The 26,110-nt window shown below is 38.7% G+C and overlaps 1 protein-coding gene across 50 annotated transcripts in view; it reads right to left on the bottom strand.

Annotated features, from left to right (window-relative positions):
• The window catches only part of TTN (titin), a 275,095-nt gene extending 252,085 nt beyond the window's left edge, over positions 1-23,010 (bottom strand). For 46 of the 50 annotated variants that reach the window (XM_049615442.1, XM_049615431.1, XM_049615432.1 and 43 more), the window contains exons 1-16: positions 22,797-23,010; positions 20,505-20,608; positions 18,105-18,308; positions 16,129-16,416; positions 15,571-15,656; positions 15,231-15,475; positions 10,675-11,002; positions 10,168-10,320; positions 9,351-9,491; positions 8,171-8,302; positions 6,651-6,788; positions 5,895-6,032; positions 5,269-5,406; positions 4,138-4,296; positions 1,655-1,948; positions 1,428-1,550 (exon numbers count right to left, since the gene is read on the bottom strand). In XM_049615442.1, the coding sequence (XP_049471399.1) occupies positions 1,428-1,550; positions 1,655-1,948; positions 4,138-4,296; positions 5,269-5,406; positions 5,895-6,032; positions 6,651-6,788; positions 8,171-8,302; positions 9,351-9,491; positions 10,168-10,320; positions 10,675-11,002; positions 15,231-15,475; positions 15,571-15,656; positions 16,129-16,416; positions 18,105-18,308; positions 20,505-20,595 (2,658 nt within the window). In that variant the 5' untranslated portion in view covers positions 20,596-20,608; positions 22,797-23,010. The remainder of the gene's footprint in view (positions 1-1,427; positions 1,551-1,654; positions 1,949-4,137; positions 4,297-5,268; positions 5,407-5,894; positions 6,033-6,650; positions 6,789-8,170; positions 8,303-9,350; positions 9,492-10,167; positions 10,321-10,674; positions 11,003-15,230; positions 15,476-15,570; positions 15,657-16,128; positions 16,417-18,104; positions 18,309-20,504; positions 20,609-22,796) is intronic. The other 4 variants (XM_049615484.1, XM_049615447.1, XM_049615444.1 and 1 more) reach the window with 3 other exon arrangements.
• Positions 23,011-26,110: the final 3,100 nt, after the last annotated feature.

The raw sequence follows: 26,110 nt of genomic DNA, 5'->3' as shown, positions 1-26,110 counted from the left end.
CGTCATGGTTCAGAAGTACGTGGCTACTATCACTCATCCTGTGGTGGGTAGGAGTCTATGTTCTATATGGTCTGTCTTTCAATGCTCTCACTCTCACTTTTACGGTTAATGGAAAGTCAGTTAGGGATGAGCTGGTTATAAAGCTCATTGTCATTCCTGCCAGTTTATAAAATACGTTTGAAAATATTTTTCTTGGGGCGTCTGGGTGGCTCAGTTGGTTAAGCATCTGACTTCAGCTCAGGTCATGATCTCGCAGTTAGTGAGTTCGAGCCCCGTTTTGGGCTCTGTGCTGACAGCTCAGAGCTTGGATCCTGCTTCAGATTCTGGGTCTCCCTCTCTCTCTCTGCCCCTCCCCCACCCCCCTCATACTCTGTCTCTCTCTCAAAAATAAAATAAACAGTAAAAAAATGGAAAATATTTTTCTTAGAGAGTTGTATTTAGAGCTCCTTATTTTATTCTCTCATCATAAAGGGACAATGGAGCTTCTAAAGTTCAGTGACCAATTTTCACTTAACCATCCTGAAAATACTACAGTGGGAAATTCAGAATCAGGAAATTATTAAAATATTTGGTAAATTCCTAAGAACTACTTGACAATAGTTTAAAATTGTAAAGTTTCAGCTTCAGGTCTGTGTGGAAGGTAAAAACAGAGACATTACAAAAATATTTGAAAGGCTATCTCACTCTTTTTATTCTGTCACTGTCTATGGTCATCTGATTTCAATAGTGATTTGGGGCTATTCCAAATATAGGTATTAAACGGACTTTAAAATGCTGTGAAGGCACATAAGATTTGCATTCTACGTCTTAGATGTGCATAAGAGGAACAGAGACTAATATTAAGGGTTATTATGTGCTGTCAACTTGCTACCATTTTTGCATGCATTAACTTGCCCCCGATGACAGAGCTAATAGGAGCAGAGCTAGGACACGAATCCAAGACTGTGTGATTGATTCCACAATCCACCCCCACTACCACACAATCCTACCTCTCTCCATCTTGTTATGTTGCGTATGTGGACATATGATTTCTCAGTGACTGTTATATTGAATATAGGATTTCTCAATGTCTGATTTTTATATTGATACACATTCACAGCTAAGTTACTATGAAATGTTTCACAGCATAAGGAAAATGAAACTGTACAATGCGCCATCTTTTACAAAATGTGAAACTGAGAGAAGCCTGTACAGATTTGTGTCTTCTCAGAGGTATGGGATAACCACCTCGGCTACTGTGTGCTCACCCTGCTCGGCAAGTTTCAGAAGCCAAACTCCAGGGGCTTGAGAGTCTCTTATGAACGCAAACAGACATCACCAGCAAGAGGCCCACATTGGCCTCCACCAAAGATACTGTACATCGCACATTAGGTATGTACGGCACCTCTGAGCCAGACATTTCTTTGGCATGCTCTTTAACTTCTTACCTCATATCCGTGTTCCGTCTTAGGAACAGAAATTTTTGAAACAGTAAAGTGAGGGCTTGCTGTGCGGGGGCGTTTATCCACATGGACTAATCTTTCAGTTGTTAGATCTGTAGTTTTCTTGATCTGCATTGAAATGAGACTCAATGACACCACTGTCCACCAGACGACCACAGCAGTTAAAATTGCTTTCCCATAAATAGGGTAAAAATCTAGGGGTACAGACTCACCTGTGATGAAATGTGCATTCCCATTTGATCAGTAGTTGTGATATGAGTCTCAGAAGGAGCTTGGATCACTCTAGGCTTGACTGCTTTAGGGACAACGTGGGGTTCCGAGGCTGGACGCTGGGGACGCTCAGCAACCTTTGTGGCAGAAATGTGCTCCTTATAGCCATACTCCAAAGTGGTCTGCTGAGCGTACAATTCTTTAGGACGCTCAGGCTCCCTGGGCTCTCTGACACGGGCCTGGTCCACTGCAGCAACAACCGTTGCTACAGCTTCCGCCTTTTTCCCAACGTCCACCTGGAAACAAGGTTTCCGGAATTAATACACAGTAACACCAAGTCAAGCTGGGACATGTTCTCCAAGGATAGTCATTAGGAACAGACAAATGCCTAAAGGTGTGGTAGGCCGATGGCACCTGTGTTATATGGCTGTTAATGTCTCCAGAAATGTAACTCGCAGATACATTTAGGAACTTATTTCATTGATTATTATAATGTAATGGACATCTAGTTAGATACACTCTATATACACCTGTTTAATTAGACAAGACATTAAATCACACAGACACCACATGGGACAACACAGTACGGATACAAAATAGTAAGGAGATTTTGAGTTTTTCTAGGATTTTGTCTGAGGCAGTTAATTAGCACTTGGGAAATCAGAATTTGGGGGATGGTTATCTTCATTGATTATTTTTATTAGCCTGTCAATCATTTAGTCTAGTGTTGTTGCAAAGACAGTAATGATAAAAATACACTCAAAACCATCATAGACCCATCCAGAAAAATCAGTTGCTACAGAGTTGTACGATTGCGTGCAAATCTGAGATAATATGAAAGCTCATGGAACATAGTGAGCATATTAATTTTCTTATGATTCCCTAGGGATAAGAATTTTTAATCTATTAGGAAATATCTTTCTTAAAAAACACAAGTGAAGAGACTGTGATTAAAATGAAAGTGTTAATAATATTTGGATTCAAGAGAACCACCTTTTGCAGTAAAGTTCAATTTGCTTTGGTTATGACTGGGAGATAAGTGCAGAAAAAACCAGAAATGTTGTTTTCTCATTTCCATGAATCTGATTAACATAAATGAAAACAGTCTGCAAAGGTGTTTCTCTTTTAAAGAAAGAAAACTAGCTGATATGCCTTACAAATTAGGAGTCTATGCAATGCTTGGAAATAGCAAATCCTAAAAATCACATCGCTGTGTCCATCACTGCTCTTTAAAAGTAATGCTGGAATAGTTTATTAATGTCCATTTTTCTTTTCTGCTGCCGTGAAAAGAATCTAGATCACAGCTGAAATGTTCTTCAAGGATGCTACCTGTGTATCTGTTAAAATTGTTCTCTCAATCATTTAAGATAGAAATGAGGGTTTTTTTTTCTGAGATGAAATTGGGCCTTTAGCGATCAAGGGCTTCATTCAGTGCCTCCTTCCAGTAAGCCACAAACACCCTAATCTGCCTTGAAGGATTGCAAACGCCATTTTCACTTTACCATTGCATCTTAGAAGAAGCTGTAAAATATACGTGAGGCTTAGGTGTGTTTTCATCTGGCCTTCTTTTTTAAAACATATAGGCCATTAGTTGATTTTAATTTTATAGATGCTTCAAAATGTTATCTGTCTCTGACAGATAACAGAAATATATTTAACATCTATCATGTATATTTAATGTAGACTAAAGATTCAAATGAGATATAATGTAAATGTAATAATTCTGTAAGTGGTATCTTAAGTATATATACACTTTCAATGTATATGAAGTCTGATATGCCATTCTACATATGTGTACACACATTTAAGATAGATCACTTTGTTTGTAAAGTGACATTTATATTATATCTCATTTGAATCTTTCAACCAGTCTACGAGGTAACCAGGTTGAGTTTTATTTTAACAATGAGAAAACTCAGGCTCAAAGAAATGATCATTTGCCGACCAAAATGTACAAATATGCAAATCTTGTTCTGAATTTAAAACTTATGCAAAAAAAAAAAGAATCTTGATTATGGGTAGGATATTTCAAATTGGGGGAGCATCTATGTATTTTTCCCTGAGTTAATGCATATCAAGTCCACATACAGCTATTGTTTCATAGACAACCACAGGCGTGTTTACTTTGGTTCAATTTACTTGTCCTCTACGCTGGTACCACTTTTACTTCTTAGTGGACTCTAAGCTCTCTCATATTTTTGGAACCTAGATCAGCAGGAAGAAGAATTGGAGTAGGAGACCCCAATTCAGAGCAGTTAAACACTGAGAACTAATTTAGGCAAAGCAAAGAAGAGTGTTACCTAATCTGGCTCTTCACATCTAGAAATGCTAACTGTTGCACTGGAGGAACTGGACAGGGTCTAATCAGCTCTAATGTTTATTGACCACTTCAGCGATTAAATGAAACACTAGGAACACAACGACTCATGCTGGATGAAAAGTTATGGGTGCTGGTGATAAAATGGGATGAAGCAATGCTTTTCACCTCCACAGCATCAGTTTTCATCTCCTCATGAAAAAGATGGATTTGTTCTTGCTTAATAGCAAATCCTTCTCTAGTCCTTGGCAGTGTGGCTGGTTCAGTAGATTTTGCAGTGGTAACTACTACTTTGGGTACAGATATTTTCTCAGCTTCCATTCTTAGCTAATTTTTAACAACAAAAATAAGACAGTCAAATTTATGTGATTCAGAACAAACAAAAATTTAAATACAATCTCTCATGAAGTATGTTACATATTAGAATCTCCTTTACCAATGAGATTTCTGAAAGGCTGATATGCCAGTCAATATCCTACTTGGTTAAGTGTTTGGAAAGTTGACCTTCAATCATGCCTTAGGAGAAAACCCAAAAATGTAGAGACAGAAAACAACACTGAGAGAAATATAGACAGGACTCAGCCATGACACTAAAGAAATTGAGTTGCTCATTTCCAAATACTATATTGACAACAAGGAATAAAATTAGGTAAATAGCTTATTTGGGGTAAATGGCAGAATCATAGGAAGTTGGTTAATTCATGGAGATTCATAACTACAAATAAATGCTACAAATAAAGTTTTTCATGGCTAATGCGCATTCTAGTTGGAGGATTCCTTCGCTAGACTTGATACTGCATCTTGTTAGCATTAGCAGTAGTATGGCGGGCTTTATAATTTTCTCATCTGGTATTTACAGAAAGAAAAAAGATAACCTTTCACCTGAAAAAAACTGATGGGTGATTTCCTGAAATAAGTCCATACTTTACGAAGTAATATATTGAATTCACGACCCCTCAAACCACACATATTCATGACAGTAAGATTCATCACTTACTCATACTTTTTTCTTTAATATTCACAGGATATCTTAAAATCAGCCTGCATGCAATTTTAATCAACTTCCAGAGAACTTATAGATGTTAATAATAAAAAACATGGAAAATAATAGTGAGGAGATCAGTGGGAGAGGAATATGTAGTAATATTAACAATAATAATTTGGTTTTTTAGTTTCCAATTGTTTAATCATCTAAACAATGAATTCGGTTAATAGTGTCTCATACAGAAGAAACTCTTGAGATTGGGTATTAATGTATTATCAAAGAGGGGACTTCACACTTGGAATAGCAAGCGTCACCTTTCCATGAGTAACTTGGATTTGTTCTTGTCTACTGGCCACTCCTTCTCTAGTTCTCAGTATTGTTTCTTGTTCTTGGGCTTTACCAGTAGCAACTGCTATTGTAGATAAGGCAGTTTTCTCAGCTTCCTTTCTCATCTGATTATTACAGTAAAATCAAAGTGTCAATTGCACAGGGCTTTAGACACACATGGTATGACCCTTCCCCCCCCTCCTAGTGGGGATGCAAGATGAAGTTATTCGGGGTTAACTACACAAAAGAAGTTACTTGACAATGTTTGCATATATGGACTGGGAGTCACAAAATTTAGAAATGTTAAATAAAAAAACCCACAAAAATCTCTCCATTTGATTCTATATCTTGCTTTTTAAGAATCAGGCTAAAAATGCTAACTTTCATGCAAAGAATAATGGTTGAATAAAATGAGTTATCAATGTTACAGATGGATGAAAATCAAATGTACAGATAAAATTAATTGTAAGCAGTCACACATTTACCATTGTGCTTTTAGTCTGGGATTCAGAAAGGAAAATACAGACTACCAATTCATAGAACATCATAGTTAACAGTTTACTAGAAATTAGTTTAAAGATAAATTTTTCCCATCTCAAATATCTGTATTCACCTTTTCCTGAGTTATTTGAACTTGCTCTCTTTTGGTAGTGATGCCTTCTCTAGTTCTTGAAACTACATCTTGTTCTTTGATTTTGGGTGTGGCAACTATGACTTTAGGCACCACTGTTTTCCTAGTTTCTTTCATTATCTGGTCATATGATAAAAAGAAAGGTGAGAAAATGGTCATTAAATTTCATACAGCCTCTAATAAAAGAACCTGAAGTCAAAACTGAGAAAGGAAGCAAATGTCTTCCTGTTCCCGGACATTTTCATCATGCTTAAACACATAATGTGAGTTACTTTGATCTTCCTTACTGTTTTATTACATAACAATATCAAAATGAGTGCAGTCTAAAAGAAAAACTTGTGATCAGCAACAAAAGAATAAAGGATGCACTTCTCTTTCCCACATTTGTCTTACTATAATCCACGAGAAATTCCATTAGAGTCAAAAGCAACACATACTTTTACATTTTATCAATTGACTTGAAAACTGGAATCTACGGCAATAGGAAGATATTAAAGTGAACTATCATATCATATCATGTTAGTAACAACCCCAAGAAAGTTTGAAAGTTAGGAATGAAAAGTGGCAGTGAAAGCTGGAGAGGTGGCAAAGGGTTTGTGACAGATTCTGAGGGAGTTTTCTATTTGAGCTATAAACAGAGGGGGTGAAAAAGTGATGATTAAGACCCATGATGACAATGGAGGCAGCCTGCACATGAAGTGATGAAGAGTGAATTTCACACCAGCAGGAAGTCATCACCTTTTCATGAGTCATGTGCATTTGATCATGTTGTGTGGCAACTTCTTCTTGAGCTCCCAGGATTGTTTCTAGTTTTGTGGACTCTGCAGTGGCAACTACCACCATGGATGCGGCAGCTGTCACGGCTTTCTGTTTTATCTGATTTTCAGAGTAAAATAAGGGTTTGAGTTTCAACAGGCACAAAAGAAATGGCAAGATACCCTTGCAACATCAGAAGAATACAAAATGATTAGCTCTGAGAAAGAATCACATTTCCATTTTAAGGGCCAACACTTAATGGTTTAAAACACAGACTTTTGTTTTCCTGAAAAATAGTCTATAGGCTTCTTTTCTGCCCACCTGCTCCTTAGCAGATTGTCCTAGAAACTGAAAAGTTCTCATCTCTGGGACATGTTGACACTCTAGGACACCCAATGAGTGGCCACGGGCAAATGGCTGGAAAATTATGGTCAGGCTGAACTTGCCAGTAAGCGGCATCGCAATGGCAACAGGCATTTCTATGCTCTTGATTATGCCAAGTAGAGTTCTTGGGCATTCAAAGTCTCTCACTCACTATAAGGGGATGGAAATTCATTCAATAGCCTCTGGCCAGCCTCCAAAGTGTATAATGTTCTCAGCTAGACCTTTGTAAAAAGTAGCTCTGGGATCAGCAAAGAACTTGAGATCAAGATAGGTGAGTGCAGGCACCCTCCTGAACATGAAAGAATTAAAAATAGATGCTTCTTTCCTGACACGTTAAGGTTTGATGTCACATGTGGAAGAGAAGTGGACTTTAGTGACACAGGCTGTTCTCACGTGGCTGTATGGCACCAAAGCAGCAAACGCTTTAAAGCATTTTCTTGAAGAAGTACCAGTCAACCCTGATGTCCAACATTTCCTCACTCTCCCTTGATATTTACATGGGAGTGTTCATGGCTGGTGTGTGTGTGTACACAACATGTCTTACAACCTAAGCGACTGAGGGCTCAGGCTATCCATTAAAAAACTGTACTTGGGGTAACTTGATTGGGGTGATATCTATCTTACACTTAAATATGCGCCAGAGGGATGCCTGGGTGACTTGGTTGGTTAAGCATCAGACTTTGGCTCAAGTCATGATCTCATGGTTTGTGAATTTGAGCCCCGCATCCGCATCAGGTTTGCTGCTGTCAGCACGGAGCCTGCTTTAGATCCTCTGTCCCCTTTTCTCTCTGTCCCTCCCCATTTGAACTCTCTCTCTCTCTCTCTCTCAAAAAATAAACATTTCAAATAAGTAAAAAGTTATGCCCTAGAAATGTCATAGATGTGCCCCCAAACTGTTCTAATAGACAATCTCCCCAAAATGGATCAATTGAGTGAAAAACTGCAATGAAAACAGAATTTCCATCATGAAAGAGTTTCCGTACTAGACAGAGAAACAACAAAAAGAAATACACACACAGGACTCCTCCATTTAGAGTTTCTGGTCATAGGGCACAGGCAGCTGGCTAGAATGCATTATTTGTCCATGAATTACAATGTAATGACAAAACTGGACTTACTGTTTCTTGAGTTACTTGTTTTTGTTCTTGCTTTGTAGTAATTTGTCCAGTTACTCTAGTTTCTTGTTCTTTGGCTTTGGTTGTAGAAATTACTACTTTTGGTACAAACGCTTTTTCAGTTTCTTTTCTTATCTGAAATCAATGATCAGAACAAACACTTATTGTCTCCTGATCTCGAATGGAAGTGACATAATGTTTATAAAATAGAAATTTGAAGAAAGGAGTAAAATCTTCTTTTTCTGGACAGATCACTAAATAAACTATCTCATTTGCCTCAATAGGACCACACTCCTTCTCTGCCTCAACCATAATTTATGCTGCTCAGGGGAAAAAAGGTTGATTTCAACACCATTATCTGAATTGGAGAGTTGTCTTCTTTGAAAAGACTTTCAATTTTTACTAATGGATATATGGCAATACTATTCTATGCCACTTCTGTCATCTAAAGGTTGATCTTAAAGAATAGGATATTAGAATGAAAGGCCTTAGAATTTGTCCGACCCTTTTATTTTATATATGAGAAATCAAGTATGGACAATTTACAATCTGCATTCATATGTTATTTTTGCTTTGAAAACTTTCTTAATTATGATGGTTTGGAATATATCAAGACTTACTTTTCTAAAACTGAGACATTACAGGGAGAAAGTTTTACACATATCTTGGGCAAGATGTTTTCCAAATCCTTAACCTTCCAAAGGAGGCTGTTTGGATCCGGATGCCTAAGGTGTGTGTGTGGGAGCGGGGAAGCAGTTTTCCCCTTTTGCCTCTTTGCCGTTCTCAGACATTATCCCTGGCGTTCAGGATCTCAGGGTTTAAAGGAGATGTGAAAGTTCATCTTCACAAGATGCCCAGGTGGCTCAGCTGATTAAGTGTCTGACTCTTGATTTCAGCTTGGGTCATGAGCTCACGGTTTGTGAGTTCCAGCCCTGCATAGGGCTCTGTGCTGACAATGTGGAACCTGCTTGGGGTTCTTTCTCTCTCTCTCTCTCTCTCTCTCTCTCTCTCTCTCTCTCTCTGCCCCTCCCTACTCATGCTGTCTCTCTCTTTCTCAAAATAAATGAATAAATAAGCTTTAAAGGAAAAAAAAAAAAAAGAAAGTCATCTTCTCAAACCACCCAGCTGGCTCCACTGGCTGAAAGCCTCACCAATTGTTTTTTTAAAAAAAATGTATTTTCACCTGTTCGTGAGTTACGTGCACCTGCTCTTGTTTTGTCGTAATTACTTCTCTGGTTCTTGATTTTAATTCTTGCTCCTTGGCTTTATCGGCAGCCACTACTACCTTAGTTACAGCAGTCTTCTTCTCTGCCTCCTTTTTAATCTGATTTTCAGAAGAGAAAGGAAGGAAATAGTTTCATGCATCTTATATAAAAACTTACAATAATAAATCAGGATAAAGACATAAACGTCACACAAGAGAGGATAAGGAGGAAAGCTAGAGTGATTTTAAACTACATAAAAAAAATCTATTCAAATAGGAGGTGGGAAATTATCCTCGATTTATAACACTTTTCAGCCATGAATCACATGTCACATTTGAGGTAAGTAAAAGCAAAGGTCTCTTGGGGAGGCTTAGAGAAAGGTAATGTTTGCCCTGCAATAGTGGTTTCTGTGCCTGGCTCTGCAACTGAACTCTGGATTGACCGGTCCAGAACTAGAGAAATGAATGCGCACACACTCCTCTTTGTTTGGCTGACTTTTTGGGCCACGCTTTGCCTGTCTTGACCCAGGACCACTTTGATACTTTGAATTCCTTCTCTGGCCTCCTGTACTAACTCTCTGATGGCTAACTCCTGTGTGTTTTCCTGCCGGACATGGACGAGGTAGTCAGGTAACTTCTCTCTTGAACACCCTGGGTATCTCAGGCCATCCGTTGCTCAGAGTGTCCTAGAAACCCGGGCCACATTGGGCTCAGGGCTGTCCTCAAAATGACTGGAGCACTGGTTTGCCATGGGATCGCTGCATGCAAAGCTCGTTCTGGCTGGCCACATGCATACCTGTTCTTGAGCAGGTTGGATGTGCGTGGCAGTCGTGGTTGTCCTCTGAGCAGTCTGCTCTACAGCGCTGATGACTGGTTCTCTCACTCTGGCCATATCAACAGCAGCAACGACGGTCGCAACAGCTGCACTTTTGTCAGTTTCTTGTTTCACCTGGATTGGAAATGACCAAGTCCCTTTTTAAAATGACATGCCCAGCAGCAAATACAAGAGTGCAATGGAAATGAGCAGCTCTAGTAAAGCATTCACGGGACAAGCATTTGTCATTGCCAAGAGATATAGGGCGTGTACCGTTAAACCCCGTATTTTATAAAAACCTGACAGATTAGAGCCTTCATCCCCATTAAAAATGATTTCACAAAGCACGAGCCAGATTTGGTCTTTAGTTTCTGTTATGTTCCCACGTGCATATGCATTTCCCCTCCAACCTCCAGAGACGGGGCTTCGTGGCAGGGTTCTGGCTGGAGAAAGCAGCCATGAAAGGAAACAGGACAGCTTTGACAGTACCTCTGCAGCACCAGTAGCCACAGCCCCGGCCGCGAACGCAGCACTGGCCGACACGCCGGCAGCAGCTCCCGCTCCTCCGCTGATGGTCACTTGCTCCTGGATCCCGTATCTCCCTTCCCATCTCTCTTCTGTTCTGATCTGGGTGGCGCTTGTCACCGTGGTTTCTCTCATCTCAGCCTCGGACGAAGCCACATAGCCCTCTTGCTTCCAAGGGGGAGGCACTTCGGGGCCTGTGGCCGTGCTGGGTGTTGGAGTCTTCCGCATGAGTAATGGAGACCTAACAGATCGGATGGGAGACGTGGAGATCCTCCCGGCCGGAGACACGGACCTGAAAACCCAAGGGCAGAGGTCAAGAATGCCAAGATGGAGAACTCCTCCTCGGGTCATCAGATTTGAATAATGGAAGGAAAATCTGGAAGTGTTTAAGGCAGAGTTTAAAAACCTGTGCCTCAATAACTGATTCAGAGGCTAACAATGTACTTGATTGAAAGTAATGTGTTTTAAATCTCAGTAAGCCTTAATCTTATCTTCTGTAACTCCGTAAGAGAATCAGACTGAATTCTAAGCTAAAGAATTCTGTGCCCTGCCCCACCTTCTCACCATTTAAAAAAAGTCACGGCAGCAGGAGGTCTTGAAAGACAGCCAAAGAAAGGACATGGTGAATATGGTAATCATAGCTCTCAATTTCTTTACACTCTGAATTCTGGTGAGTGAGGGCATGTCAGACAGGTGTTGAACAAAGAAAGGTGTCTGTAATCAAAATGCTTGTGCAATTAATTCTAGGCTAAATACGTTACACCTTTCCTCATGGCTTTCACATGCCCACAGACTCTGTGAAGCTCCAGGCCAGGAGGAAGCATTCTTGGTACTTGGCTTTACAGAGCTTTTTAGGGCGTAGGCTGTGCAATGCACTCTGAAAACTGCCATTCTGGTCAAAACATGTTGTGAACCGCTCTTCTTAATTTTCTCTGTGTTTACCTTCAGGCTCATTTTGTCGGACTCTGGACTTCTTTTAACATCCATGTAGCTACTGTGGTAACTGGCTATTTTGAAATCCAAGGATCCCACAGCGTTATTATTATTATTATTATTAAATTGATAAAGTGCTTCTTCCAAAATAGTTTTCATTGTTTTTTTTGTGTGTATATCCAAAGTGCAATAGCATCATTTGAAGAATCTAGGTGTAAATCCTGGCATTTACGGCCAAAAAAGACAGTCCCTGGTCTTCAGCAGTAATTCGAGGGGTTGACCAATTATTTTAAGACAGTTTTCATAATTTAATTCTTGATCAATTCTTAATTTTTCCCTCTAGGTGGCAGTATTGCCTTATCATTGAATTATAACTACTACCCATAGAAAAATGTTTATAAACGCTCTCTGGCATTAAATGAAATGACTATTCTAATTAAGGTTGAAGATACAGCTGATATCTGCTCTAAATTACAGAGTAACTTAATAGTACACTAAAATATTAAACAGTTTCATGAGGAAATGTTTAGTCATTTTCTTGAAGAAGGGTTTTTCTTGGTGAAAATCAATTTACATTTTATAAATGAAGTTGTAATCAACTAAAGGGAAACCCAGGGGGACATGTCCCTATTTTAAAAGTGACTGCATTAGAAATATAACAAAGACAAGTTTAGAATAATGAGGGTCTACACCAACTGATGAAAAGCAAAGTGACATGTACTTCCAAGTTTCAACCTGTGCCTTACTCTTGCTGTTCACCATAAAGTGGGCTTATTTCAAAAAGAGTTAAAGACATGATTAGCAAGACTTGAGTGATTAGCAGCAGGCTGCAGGTAAGCCCATAACTGTGGAAAATCAATGTAATTTGTGTCATTATAGGAAAGTGCTTATTTTTGCTCTTACAATAAAAAGTCATCACCTGGTCACAGCTAGATACGTGTACCTTATTCAACAAAATATGTTTGCCTTACTCTACGACAAAAATCAAGATTAAACCATTAGGCATTTTAGGAAGGAGTCTATCTTGGATAACCATTATTTGCTCCACAAATTGCTATTTTTATTTCTTATTTGAAAGCAAATTTCAGGGACCAAGTAATGGGGATTGTTATTAATGAACTGCCAGAACTGCTAAGACAGTCAAAAGGCTCCATGGAATCAGGAAAGCTCTGTAATTTTCAATGACCCTTAGGCTTGGATTAAAAATATAGTGAGGTTGTTATCTCCCCCAGATATTCACATTTGGCCTGTCTTGTGATTTCATGGTGTGCAAACTCAGAGCTAGCCTGAGACAGAACACTTTATTTATTTGATAGTCAGACATATTTTTAAAACTCAGCTTTTTGTTCAAGGCTTCATATTAGTGTTTGTCAGAACCATTAATTTTCAAAGTGGCCAATATAATAAAATTTGGAAAATATCTAGCATTTTTCATATATTTGTTGGACATGTACATTGTCTCCTGTGTGAAATGCTTGCCTTCTGTTCATTTTTTCCCATTTGTGTTGCTTATTTATTTCCTTTAAAAATTAATTTGTGGGGAGGGTGCCTGGGTGGCTCAGTCAGTTAAGTATCCAACTTTGGCTGAGGTCATGACCTTTGGCTGAGGTTCATAGGTTCCAGCCCGCGTCGAGTCTGCACTGTCAGTGTGGAGCCTGCTGGGGATTCTCTCCCTCTTTCTCTGCCCCTCCCCCACTCACACTTTCTCTCAAAATAAATAAACTTAAAAAAATAATTTGTGGAAGCTTTTTAATGCATTTGGCACTTAGTCATTTGTCGTAAGTATTGCAAACATGCCCCCCCTAGATCTACTGCTTGCATTTTGCTTCTATACGGGGTCTTATCGAGCATCAACATATATAGTTGTTTAAGTTATGCACTGTTTCTGGCTTGTACCATTCATATTGTAGCTATAGTATATTTGATACAATACTTTTATGGCAGAGGCAATGAAATATCTTGAGGAAGAGGCACTTCTAAAATATTTTCGCAAATGCACTGCTTGGCTTAGCAATGACCTTACTTTTGCCATACATACATTTTTATTTTTGTATAATTGAATCTCTAAATCTATTTTTAAAAGCTCTCCCCTACAGATGTTTCCCCAAATACTCTCATTTTTTTTAGTTTTTATTTTTTAATTTAGCTTTTTAGTCAGTCTGAGATTTATTTTGTACATGGTTTGAGGTAGAGATTAATATTTGTTTTCTTCCAAATGGATGGCTAATCAGGCCAGCACTCTTTATCAAGTAAAATACCCTTTCCCCCACTGACCTGAAAAGTCAGTTTGATTAAAAATGGAATTTCCAGATACTTGAATCTATTTCTAGATGTTTTGTTTTGCTTCCCTAATATGTTTTCTATTCACCTACCAATACCATACTGTTTTGATTTCAGTAACTCAAATAAGTTTGAAAATTTTTAGGTCAGCTATCTGGCTATTGTCCTTTTAAAATTGTTCTTGGCAGGGGAGTTTTCTCTACATTAAAAAAAGTCATAGGGGTGTCTAGGTGGCTCAGTTGGTTAAGTGCCCGACTCAGTTTTGGCTCAGGTCATGATCTCACGGTTGGTGAATTCGAGCTCTGTGCTGACAGCATGGAGCCTGCTTGGGATTCTCTCTCTCTCTCTCTCTCTCTCTCTCTCTGCCCCTCCCCTGCTCATGCTCTCTCTCAAAATAAATAAATAAATATGAAAAAAAATTTTAATCATATAAATTGGCTAAGAACACTCTTCTAATTCACTCCAAACTGTGTACATTTTTCTGATCATCATATTAAAAACTTCAGCAGGTTAAGCCAAGTTCCAAAGTTTCAAATTTGTTATGGATAATTTACACTTGATTATATAATTTCTGAGCCCTGATGATACATGCTCACTTTCTAAAATACTTCCATATTAACTAAGCATAGAAACCCATTTTATTTTCCACATAAAATGACATAAACATATGCACAATATTTAGAAGACTTTACTTATTACCAGAGCATAAGAACATTTGTATAATTATTTTCTATTTACAAGGAACCTTTAATTATCTCACTGGATCTTCACAACACACCTTGAGATCTTTCTTGTCGTGATTTTCTTTAATTTATAAATGGTATGACTAAGACCTTAAGCAAATTATTTAATTTCTTTGGCTCCACTCAACTTGCCTAACTATAAAATTAGGAATGATAATTCGTAGAGGTTGCTACGACTATTTAATGAGATAATATGTATAGAATGCCAACCAAATGTCTGATTGAGAGAAAGCGGTCAATATATAGTAGTGACTATGTCAGGTTGATTGAACATCGGGCTTCCAACCCTAAATTCTGTGCTCTTTTTATTTTGCTGCTTTCTCTTGGCCCCTAATGCAGATATCTGTTAAATGAAATACAAATAGGAATTCAGAAATGGGGTTTATAAAGTCTTCCAATTTACCTGTGGACAGTGAGGATTTGTGAAAATCGTATTCAGCACCTTTCAGCTTACCTCCTTTATCACGTGCTACGTTTTTTATTGCTTCCTTCTATTTCTCTTCTTGCTGGATGAAACCTAATTGAAAAATGCATAGTGACTTGCTCTCCTTTGAAAGGCTTTACCTGACAGGAGATGGGGTTGGTGCCCGCACATGTCTGACCGGAGAAGGAGAGTGTCTGATGGGCGATGGGGACTGCTGTCGAGCCAGCTGTGCTTTGGCAGCAATGGAGGGTGGTGTGGGAGACCTTGACTTTGGCTTAGGAGGGATCCTGGGAGGTGTTTTATGTGGCAGCTGTTGCCCAGCGGCACCATCTATGACCATCTCAACTGTTGCAATTGATCTGGCATCAAAGTGGGCTTCAATCTTCTGTAAAAGAAGAAGACAAAGCCCACGTTGAGGAGGAATAGTTGGTGAAGCCACAATCTGAAATCGGTTTGAAAACCGATAGTATAGAAAAGTACCTTTTCAATTCGGGTCTGTCTTGTTTCTGAAATCTGAGCAGTCGAAACAATTGTCTTTGTCTTTTTAGCGGGTACTACTTCTTCACCTGTCAGAAGGGAAAGACAGGTGTTTAGCAGGGCGACCCATTTCTAAAGAGATTATGTTAATTCTGTCTATGAAGTCAGTAACATTTTCTAGGTATTTTGATGGAGAAAAATGCATAAGGTTTTGGATTTTGCGTTAATATACATCAGGTTTTAAAATACAATATGTTCATTATTGGGTAAGAATGTACTTAGAACCGTATTTTTTCACATCCATTATTGGTCAACAATTTGAAAACACAGATGACTCAGCTGAGAGACTTTCTAGCTTCTAATGGGCTTAGTAAACACAGATTGCTTCAATGATTATGAGCTCCTGCTTGGAATCTCAGAGACTTTTCACCCATGCTGAAAAGCCTGCTTTTCTACTCGCAGTTTCCCCAAAGCCTTCGAGGGGAGCCAGGACGGCCTCTGGCTCCACTTCCTCCTAGATCAGCACTCTCTCCTCCCTGTTACTCAGTCTCCAGCACGCACCTTGAACCAGTAATTCGGCAGTGGAAGTAGCTCTTCCAACGCTATTGGTGGCATTTACTGAATAGGTCCCGGAGTCTTCGGGGTATGCTTCTGCAATCAGTAAGCTGTAGAGGTCGCCTTCTTGTGAAATTTGAAAATCAAGGGAGCTCTGGATTTCGGCTCCGTCCCGGTAGAACTTCACCACAGGTGTAGGGATTCCGGTCACTCTCACTTGGAGTCGCACTTGGCTTCCTTGTCTCACGGTCATGCTCTGCAGTCGTTGAACAAAGTTGGGTGGTGCTGTCTCTGCTGCAGGGGGAAGGGAGGAAAATCAGCACTGCAAGCCAGGGTGCTCCAAATAGGTTATTTTTAAACGATCACAGCTCCGTTTCCAAAATGAGGCGATGACTCTCTGAACCAAACAACCTTGACTGTCCTTGAGCCCAGCTCATGCATATGACAGCGAAAAAGGAGCCAGAAGATTGCAGAAGGCAATCCCACAACCATATTTTATCATATTCGCTTTGTTTAGTTTGGCAGTTCTAGGCCACCACAATTTTTTTTTTAAAAAAGCCTAGATGTCATTATAACATTTTTAGAGAATATTTTGGACACACCTTCCCAACCTCACATCTAGCACTATATTAACATGTTAAAATAATTTTTATATATTTCGGTAAGTTGCATTAAAATGAATCCCAATGGCTGTGATAAGTGTACCCGTGACTTATAGAATCATTAAATTTTAATTTAATGTTAAAAATCCTAAATTACCTCCAAATTGATTAGTATTCAAATAACCCAAATATTTACTTGCATTTAAAATGTTAATCTAGGGGCGCCTGGGTGGCTCGGTCGGTTAAGCGTCCGACTTCGGCTCAGGTCATGATCTCACGGTCCGTGAGTTCGAGCCCCGCGTCGGGCTCTGTGCTGACAGCTCAGAGCCTGGAGCCTGTTTCAGATTCTGTGTCTCCCTCTCTCTGTGACCCTCCCCCGTTCATGCTCTGTCTCTCTCTGTCTCAAAAATAAATAAAAACGTTTAAAAAAAAAAAATAAAAAAAAAAAAATGTTAATCTAAATAGTGACATGATTTAATGTTAGTTAGGCTACAGAAAGGGGATTATTTGGTTAATTACACTGAAAGAAATTTTTAGGAATGTGAAGAGAGAATGGGATTAACTTTGACATGTATTTGAGTAATAAACAACCTGTCACCCCTGTGAATTTTCCATTTCTGAATTTTCTGGATAAATGTTAAAGTTCACATGCGATGTTCTTGATACACCTTGTGTTTAGATCAGTAACAGTCCTATACTTGAACATGCCGGCAGTATAGTTTATTGGATAATCATATATAACGTTCCGTAGCTGGTTATGCAGGTACTGTTTCTAGCGTGTAAAGTAAGGCGATGTTTCATGTATTAATGTCTTACCATGAAGTAAAGGATGAAGGAAAATGACAGAGGCCATGAAGAATAAGTAGTAACTTTTCCGAGGTAACTGCGTCATGCATTTGCCTTTTTCTGTGTAATGTCTACCGTGTACTATTATTAGAAATGGAAAGTAAGTGAAGCATTATTGAACTTTATAGTCGAGAGCAGTTTTCTTAAATGGGTGGTCTGTGAAGACTTGCCTCAGTATCATCTAGGAGCTTGTTAAAGCGTAAATTCTTGATGATGTACCTGTTTCCTTAGTAGGCTTATAAACAAGGCTTTAAGCTTTTCCGCTTGCTCAGAAACATGGTTTTTAATATTTCCTTAATATATTCTTGAGTGTTTAACATGTGTATAGAGGAAATGTTCTCAACCATTTTTGTGCTGTCTTTTGAGAGGAAAATTGAGGCAAACAACTTTGCTATCAATTGAGCCTCCTGGGCCCCTCTCTAGATTTTAGCCACATCTACTTGTCCCTCAGTAGCTCTTCCTGGACCTCCTTTCCCGTGTGCTGGAGAGGCCCTGGGGGCAGAGCAGAGGACAGATGCGTCTCCTCCAGCCTACCTGTCACGAGAAGCTCAGCAGTACTAGTCGCTTGTCCAGATCCATTGGTGGCTCTCAGGGAGTATCTTCCACTGTTGGCTTTAGTCACGGCGGGGATCGTCAGTCTAGCGCGGCCATCGCTAAAGGAGATCTGCACGCCGGGCAGAGTGGAAGTGGAAATTGCCTGGCCATCCCTAAACCAGCTCACCTCAGGAACTGGGAAACCTGGAGCACAAATACAATTCATCTTTATGTTGGAATGGGGCTCTGCAATGTCCTCTGCTCTGTGCTGCTGCGTTCACCATCTTGTCCTAATGGTATGAGCTCCCCAGAGTGTAAGGCCATTTAATGATGAGGAAAACCTGACAGCCACACGATGAAAGGGTCAACTTGCAGACAACGAGGAGGTCTGTGGGTTCATGTAGAGGTCAATACCTTCATTTAATAGGGAAGGAGACTGAGACCAAAAGAGGCTCAGTGATCTTTCCAAGGTCCCTCGGCCAGCAGTGGCACATGGACGATTAGAATCTCCAGCTCCTGCCCCCCGTCCCAGGTTCTCCCTGATGCAATTTAATGGATGGCATTAAAATCATGAAAGGGATTTATAGAAGTGCAGAGCCAAGGAAACTTTGAAATAAAAAGTGACTGTTGTCCTCTTCAAAAACAAAGAGCAAAAGCAGCAAAGGGTCCGAAAGCACTGCCTAGCAAGCACGAGAGGTCAAGCCCGTCCGTGTCCGCCCTCTGTGGTTGCAGGGACACTGTCTCCTCGAACTCTCCTGCCTTTCAAATGTGTAATCAGCAAAAAACGCCAAAGTGCAGAGAGAGACGGGGTCTCATATAAATGACACAAAGCCAAAACTAGTCTTACAGAACAACATGTATACTTGGAGTTGCAGGTAGAGAAGGCAAATTCTCTTCAATTGTCACAAATTGTGGAGCTAAGAACCACGAGTACGTGGTTTGATATTTTAAGGATAGTAACATTCTGTACATTCAGAAGGCATGAGGCAAATTCAGAGCATGGTTTATTTTATTTTATATTAAACTGTGAGGTGGAGAAAATCAAGAGAACATTTGTTTCATTGTCCTTACGTGAACTCATCTCCCACCATGACCAAGGGAAGAGTTTATTTGCCTAATTCATGAATATCAAGTATCTTCAGTGCTGTTTTCCTGAGAATTTATTAGCACGGAGTGTGAAGGAATAAGAGGCTATGGGGAAGCAAGATCCCACTAACTTCATAAACAGGCAAAATTCCCACTGAAGCCAATTGCGTTCAGCTCAGTTCAAAAGTTACTGAGTGTTACAAGGTAAATAAATCTATTATTGTAAAGTCAGAGTTTATCATGCGTGAGAAGAATGGAGTTGGTCTCTATATGCATACACAATGGAAAATGAAGAATGACTATAGGATATTTGTGCAGTGTAAAGGTCTTATCCAGTTAGGAAGAAGATTGCTACATAAAATAGAAAAAATGAAAGGAAAAAGAAAGGAAAAGGAAATCTTATTTTATATCTTTATTATAAGCCAGAAAATATAAAAAGAGGGATAGTGCACCATGGAGGTGCATCAAGCTTGATTTTTAATCAATCCATACAATTTTACAGGACCAGTTACGATACTGCGGACAATATTGATTAAATAATTTTGAAATTATTTACAATGTAGTTTGTAGATTACCCTCATTTTTTTTTTCAGAAGACAGTAAGTCCCAGAAATCATGCATTTTTTGGAACCACCTCTAATATGAGTTATGAAGAAGAAAAAGGGGGGAAAAACCAGAAGAACTTTCTTTTAAATAAAATTCTAAAGTCAATGCTTATTTCTTTTTAATATATAGACCAGGGTGGCATATACTATTTTTTGTTGTCATTTCCAAAAGATTGGAAAACCTTTTAATTCACTAGAATCACTTAATAAAGATTGAATATACAAGAGTAAAATAATTAGGAGTTAGCGCAACACTGAAAGTTTTCTGCTTCTTATAAAGTCCAATGTATTGTTATTTCCCATTGTCTGGCACAGAGCAGTCAGCCCCAGGCTACTTGCCCCGCAGCTCCATGGCTGGCCCCCTACTGGGCTTCAGTTCTTGGCTTTCAGTCTGGCTCTGCAGCTGAACCCAAATATAGAATGACCAGATTTGGTTGTACTTAGCTGCTGGATTCTGACAGCAATTTTAATCCAATGCTAATTATTTTGCTCTGTGGAATTATAAATATGAATAAAACATTTTTAAGCCATTATATTGTCAGATTTTGTCAGTACTCTGTGAACGGTATACCCTTATAATGGCCCTCCATACAGTTGGACCAATTTTACAAAGTGGAAACATGGCTTAAACTTGGTGTCAGGTCATACAGCCAAGTTAAGGTACTGGGGAGAAGATGGACAAAAGGAAAGTGTGAAGGCGTGAGCTTACCACTAATGTGAGCCTCAAAGGTTGCGGTACTACCCTCCAGTACCACAACGCTTTGTAACGGCTGCTTAAACGTCGGTGCTTGAGTGGTCATCTTTTTAGGCACTCTGAAAAGGAACATAAAATAAGTTAGAATGTCACAGCTAAGGGCCACTCTGGAGCTACTTTGTAATGACAGAGACACACATTTTCAAAGAGATTGCTCCTTAGGTCGTCTGTGGGCCTAGAGTGATGGGTAGGCCTTCTCCTTTGTGGCTTGAATTTGAACATGGGCCCCTGTCTGAATTGACCTGAAGCTAACAGAGTAAGAAGTCTAAAGAGAAATGGGAAAAAATTCAGGAGAGCAGAGCAAGGAGTGTCCTCTAGTGGTCAAAGAGGGAAATTCAGTCTTACCAAACGTGGGACACCAAGGTGAGAGAAAGAGGGAAAGTTGGAATTTGTGGGGGTAGAGAAGAACAATAAAAGATGTGTGGAAAGAATAGAATGAATCTGTGCATCAGTTCAATGGTTGAGAGACAATAATTAAAAAAAATTCCTTCCTCCCAATTCTTTTACTCACTATATCTCCATTTATAAAGTTGACATAGTTTCAGGCAGTATTACTTCAGGAAATCTTGGTGGCTACTTAAAATAGTCACCAACACTAAAAATTTGAACTTTGCAATTCTTTCCTTACTTGGAAAGTTCTGGAAAGTCTTGGTCACTATGCAAACCTTTCACAGACAGCATATAGTGCAGTCTATTTCTAATATTTCTTCACATTGTAACTGCTCAATAAATGTTGCTCCTGCTGAACTGCATAGGAACATTTAAACTCATGTGAGCAGGCCAACTTTTATACAGATCTGAAAGAAAAATACTGACTTGAGTACTTAATAAGGAACAAGGTACAAACCTGAAAAATGGAATGCTGATGTGAAGTGTAAACGAAGTTAAAAGCCCCATGCTTTCTTAACACGAATATTCAAAACCAAAGAAATGAATATGAAATTTGCAGCTAGGTCCTTTTTTAGTGGGAGAAAGTATTTTGTCCATAAGTTCCAGAGAGATTGTGAAGAATTTTCTGATGCATAAATACCTTATATTCAATTGTCAGTTACTTCATTCCCGATTTTCACAAAATTCCCTGTTCACTACGACTTTATGGAAAAATAATTTTTCTAGAAAATTCTGTACCTTACTGTAACTTTTTATTCTTTAGTTAAAAGAAAATGAAACCAGAATTCTGAGCCAATAAAATTTACACTTGGAAAATTCAAATAATATCCCAAAGTTTTTGTGAATCTTTTGCCAAGAACTCCATATGGCATATTACATTGAGGACAAATAACTTTTTGTGTCTAACTTCCTCTGTTTACAACCTAGTGCATCTTCTAAAAACAGCTGTATTCTTTGACACCATTTATGTATTATATACCAATGTATTTACAGGCATTTATAATTAGTAATCTAAATCCAGGAAGATGGGAAGTCAAAACGTATTTAGATATTAAGTCTTTAAAATACTATTTCTTACCCTCAACACCAACATTTAGCTCATATATAACTTGCTTACGAACTAAATCAAAATGCATAATGAGATCCTGAGTCTTTTCTAAAACTATGATATAGCTTTCCCCCCAAATTTCTAAATATATTACAATTATCTTATCTAAATTGGCCTTTTATTCCTATTGGATAGGTAACTTTTGTTGTTTTAGCACTTGCTCTTGAAAGGCCTTTGTGTAATTGGGGCTGAAGGTATGCATCTAAAATGTCATGCTCCCAAAATAAACTCTCCAGTGTTGACTGACAGCAGGCAAGTGTTTTGTCACTGTCCCGCAACTGATACCTCAGCAGTTGATTCCCTTAAAAAGTCATCAGGGTGTAGCTGATGCCACATGCATTTTATCAGAGCTATTCTTGGTGTGTCTCACTTTATCACTGAGTAATATAACCTTGAACACTCTCAACAGACAAAGAGTCTATAACAGAAACAAACATTTCTATCACCATTTCTGACCTCAACTTTAACACTTTTAGAGTAGTAGGTGGATCTAAACAATTTGAATCACCGACTGTGCTGATATGCTACAGCGTTGAACTTTTTAAAGAAAATGGATTCAAATAATTGAAATTCAAATTCAAATAATTCAAATAACAGAACGGTAACAGCGACAAGTAGACAAACACTTCTGCGTCGGAACGTTTCATACATTAGAACAAAAGTTTGAATTGGGAACTAGAAATCAAGAAGGAAGGGACCCTACTGTTAAAAAAAAAAAAAGAAGAAAAAAAAGTAAAGATGCTGCTCACCTGATTTCTCAAGAGTGCCCAAAAAGGGTGGGACTAAGCCCAAGGTTGCTTCTGAAACGACGTCCTATCTAGAGTTGGTTTTCTCGACCATCTCCGACATGAATCGGTGAGCCTCTAAACTTAAAAACAAAACTACACAGTCAAGACTGTGCAGTTTTGTTTTTCTATGCAATCCCTACACCCGAGGCGAGGCTGGGAATGCACGACTGCTCAAGAGCCAGGGCTGGGCTCTGCCCTTTTATTTACCAGATCTGCTGACAGCCCCACATCCCTAGGGCAGGCCCCTGGGTGATTGGCTGTCTTAGGAAAGCATGATGGGAAAGGGACCTATTTGGTGGTGTCACAGACCACCTGTTCTTCTGATTGGCAGTGCTAAATTTAGCATCTCAAAAGAGGCTTTACCAAGGAAATAGAAGTGTATTTAAAGAACAACTATTGAGGCTGAGAGAAGAGCATTTGTTAACATCTGCAAACACTGATTTGAGACTTTGTGGCAATAGCAGGCATTTGTGGGCAGTTATATAAAATAGCCTTTTACCTGACGGGCCTGCCCTTGTGAGTCAGGCCCCGCTCCTCTTCCCTTCCCCCACACAACCAACCAAATGTACCTGTCAATCAAGACAGCAGATGAGGGAATCTATCTCATGCATTAGACTTCACCTTCTTTGAAGAATGAGTGCCTCTAAACTTTAGCATTGAGAGAGCTCATTTACACTATCTACATTCTCCAGAATCCACTTGTACTTTAGGAAGAATTAAGTCAATGTTAATGAGCTAAGTGTTTATACGGCCCTGCAAGACATAATGTGGAATGACAAAATCTGAACTCTGCTTAGATTTAGTCTATGCAGTATAATGATTTCACTTTTTTTTTCAGATTTCATATCTTTCTGGCATTAATATTTACAAATGTGCATGCACTGTTTCTTAACAAGTAGCGAACTCTTCTGTTTAAATCATCCATAGGGTTCTTTTTTCCAGACACATGAAGGCTGCTTTACTTATCTCTGGAGTTTGCTGTTACTAATGGGAAGTGGTTAGGAAATGATATAGTTGCTATTTTAGGACTGAATTTAATTTCAAGCAAGAGATATTTCAAATAGAAAAGAGCATACCAAAAGATCTTTATAATGGTTCAGCCAAGAGATTTGTAAAACTTCAATAAGAGGGAAGAAAATTGTCTTGTTGGTAATGGAGAAAGACTTTGTTTAATAAAATAGACAAAAATTTTAAAATTTAAGCTCAGTTTATTTGTGTTTTTAGTAAAAATGTTCTGGGTTGTGGAAGAACATGGCCATGCATTATACTTTTCAACTTCTTGCATATTTCATACTTTATAACTATTTATGTCATGATTAATTTATTAACATTGAACAGTGCTAAACTATACTGGAAAACTAGTGTAGTACAATTATATACATAAGATGACACCATGTATTTACTTAAAAATCATCTCCTTTACTTCAGAGGTGATATCTGTATTGGTGGCATCATTTTTCCCTCTATTGACTCTACCTTCAATAATCCTGTTTGATTGACTTTTTCAGAAACAACTAGTTTCATGTCGTATGTCTTAAAAAATATTCTCAAGAAGAGACTCATGTTACAGGCAAGCTGCCAGTCATAAAGCAAAGTAAGACTAGAAATGTGTGACCTCTCTGATTTGGGGTGTTCACCAATTGGCTATCTATTTAAAATGTGCTTGTGCACGTGTGTGTGTGTGTGGTGTGCACGTATGTATATTTTTTAGGTTCATTTGATCTAATGTGAAGCATGTTAATGTCTTGTTATTTTTGTTGGAACCAAAGTCAAAGCCCTTTATTTCTTCTGGGAACTAGAGGGAACGAATGGGTAGAATCTTGAAGCTTGCGTCATCTGGTGCAAGCTGGTGCAATTCAGGGAGCTCAAGAGCTGGGAAAATGGGCCATATATTATAAACATAAGGTCCAGTGTCTGCCTCCAAAGTTTTTTGTCTATTCACTGTTCCTGAACATTTCTAGACTTTGCAGTATTGTCAAGATCCTTGCCTTTTGATATTTACATCCTTATGTGACATTCGGAGTTAAGAAAGAAAGGAAGATAGGAAAGAAGGAAGGAAGAAATAAGGAAAGGACTAGTAAGTAAATAACTAACATACTAGTCTAGAAAGAAGCTATATTATTTTGGATTAGTGAACAGTAGTGGACAGCACATGATATCATGGTAAGCATTAGTTTTAAAATTAAGTATGCCATAGTTGGAATATAGTAAGCTAGCCCAGTGGAAACCAAATACTACTCAGATTTGAGGAGTTTGCTGATGCAGTAAGATCTTAATTTACCACCCTAACAGTGGAGCAGAGTCCTGTAGATAATCCAAAACAGCTGATAGTTCAAATATAATGCCTACTTAGTTTTGGAATGCATGGTGTGATTCTTTTTGAACATCAGTCAAAGCAATTCAATAAATTTTTATTAAGTATATGCTCAGTGCTGAATGCTATGCTAAATTATAATTCTGGATTCTGTCATCAGTCATTCACTCAACAATATCTGCTGAATAGTGATTTTGTGTCAGGCATTTTGCTAGATGATGGCTAGATACCCATGACCAAGAAGATAGTTGTGGTTCCTGCCCTCTTGGGGATTGTGGTCTAATAAATTCAAATAAATTCTCAGTAATTTTGACTGAGACCTAGACTAGGATATGCATAAACTCAGGCAGTCACTCCATCTACACAGCTGGTGGTGGTGCCAGACTCTGTTTATACTACACAGAACAATTTACCAAAGGAAGGACTTACTGGGGATAGAGAAATGGGTACAGTTTTCAAAGCTAATGTAAGAGTCCTTTCTGAGAGAAAAGAGTAAAATTAATGTATTTATAATTCATTAAAAACTTTTGTGTGAGCTCTTACTCTGTTAAATACTGTTCAAGCACAGGGATTATAGCAATGCACACAGCAGACAAGAATCTCTGCCCTCAAGGAGTTTGCATTTTAGTAAGGACAATAGTATCTAATAATATAACTATATAGTCTATAGATTTATCTATACTCATAAAGTATTTCAAAACTGAATATAAGCTCATCACTGAGCTTGTAATACACAAGAAAGGAGTAGAACAAATTTAGGAAGTGTACAGGGAGGAACTGGTCACCCAGAAAAACCATTTTAATGTATTATCATCTGTGTTCCTTGAGTTATAGAAGCAGACAAAGTTACACTGGGGATATAAGAGGCAAGAAAGTACTGGTTGAAATTCAAGAGAAGATTCTCTTCATCCCACTTTTACTAGCTTGTTTAGTAGTAAGATCAACTTGATTGATTTCTAGT

Source organism: Panthera uncia, assembly GCF_023721935.1.
Source record: "Panthera uncia isolate 11264 chromosome C1 unlocalized genomic scaffold, Puncia_PCG_1.0 HiC_scaffold_3, whole genome shotgun sequence".
Classification (NCBI taxonomy): domain Eukaryota; kingdom Metazoa; phylum Chordata; class Mammalia; order Carnivora; family Felidae; genus Panthera; species Panthera uncia.
The sequence above is the reverse complement of the archived record's forward strand: the minus strand, read 5'-3'. Positions and strand labels throughout refer to the sequence as shown.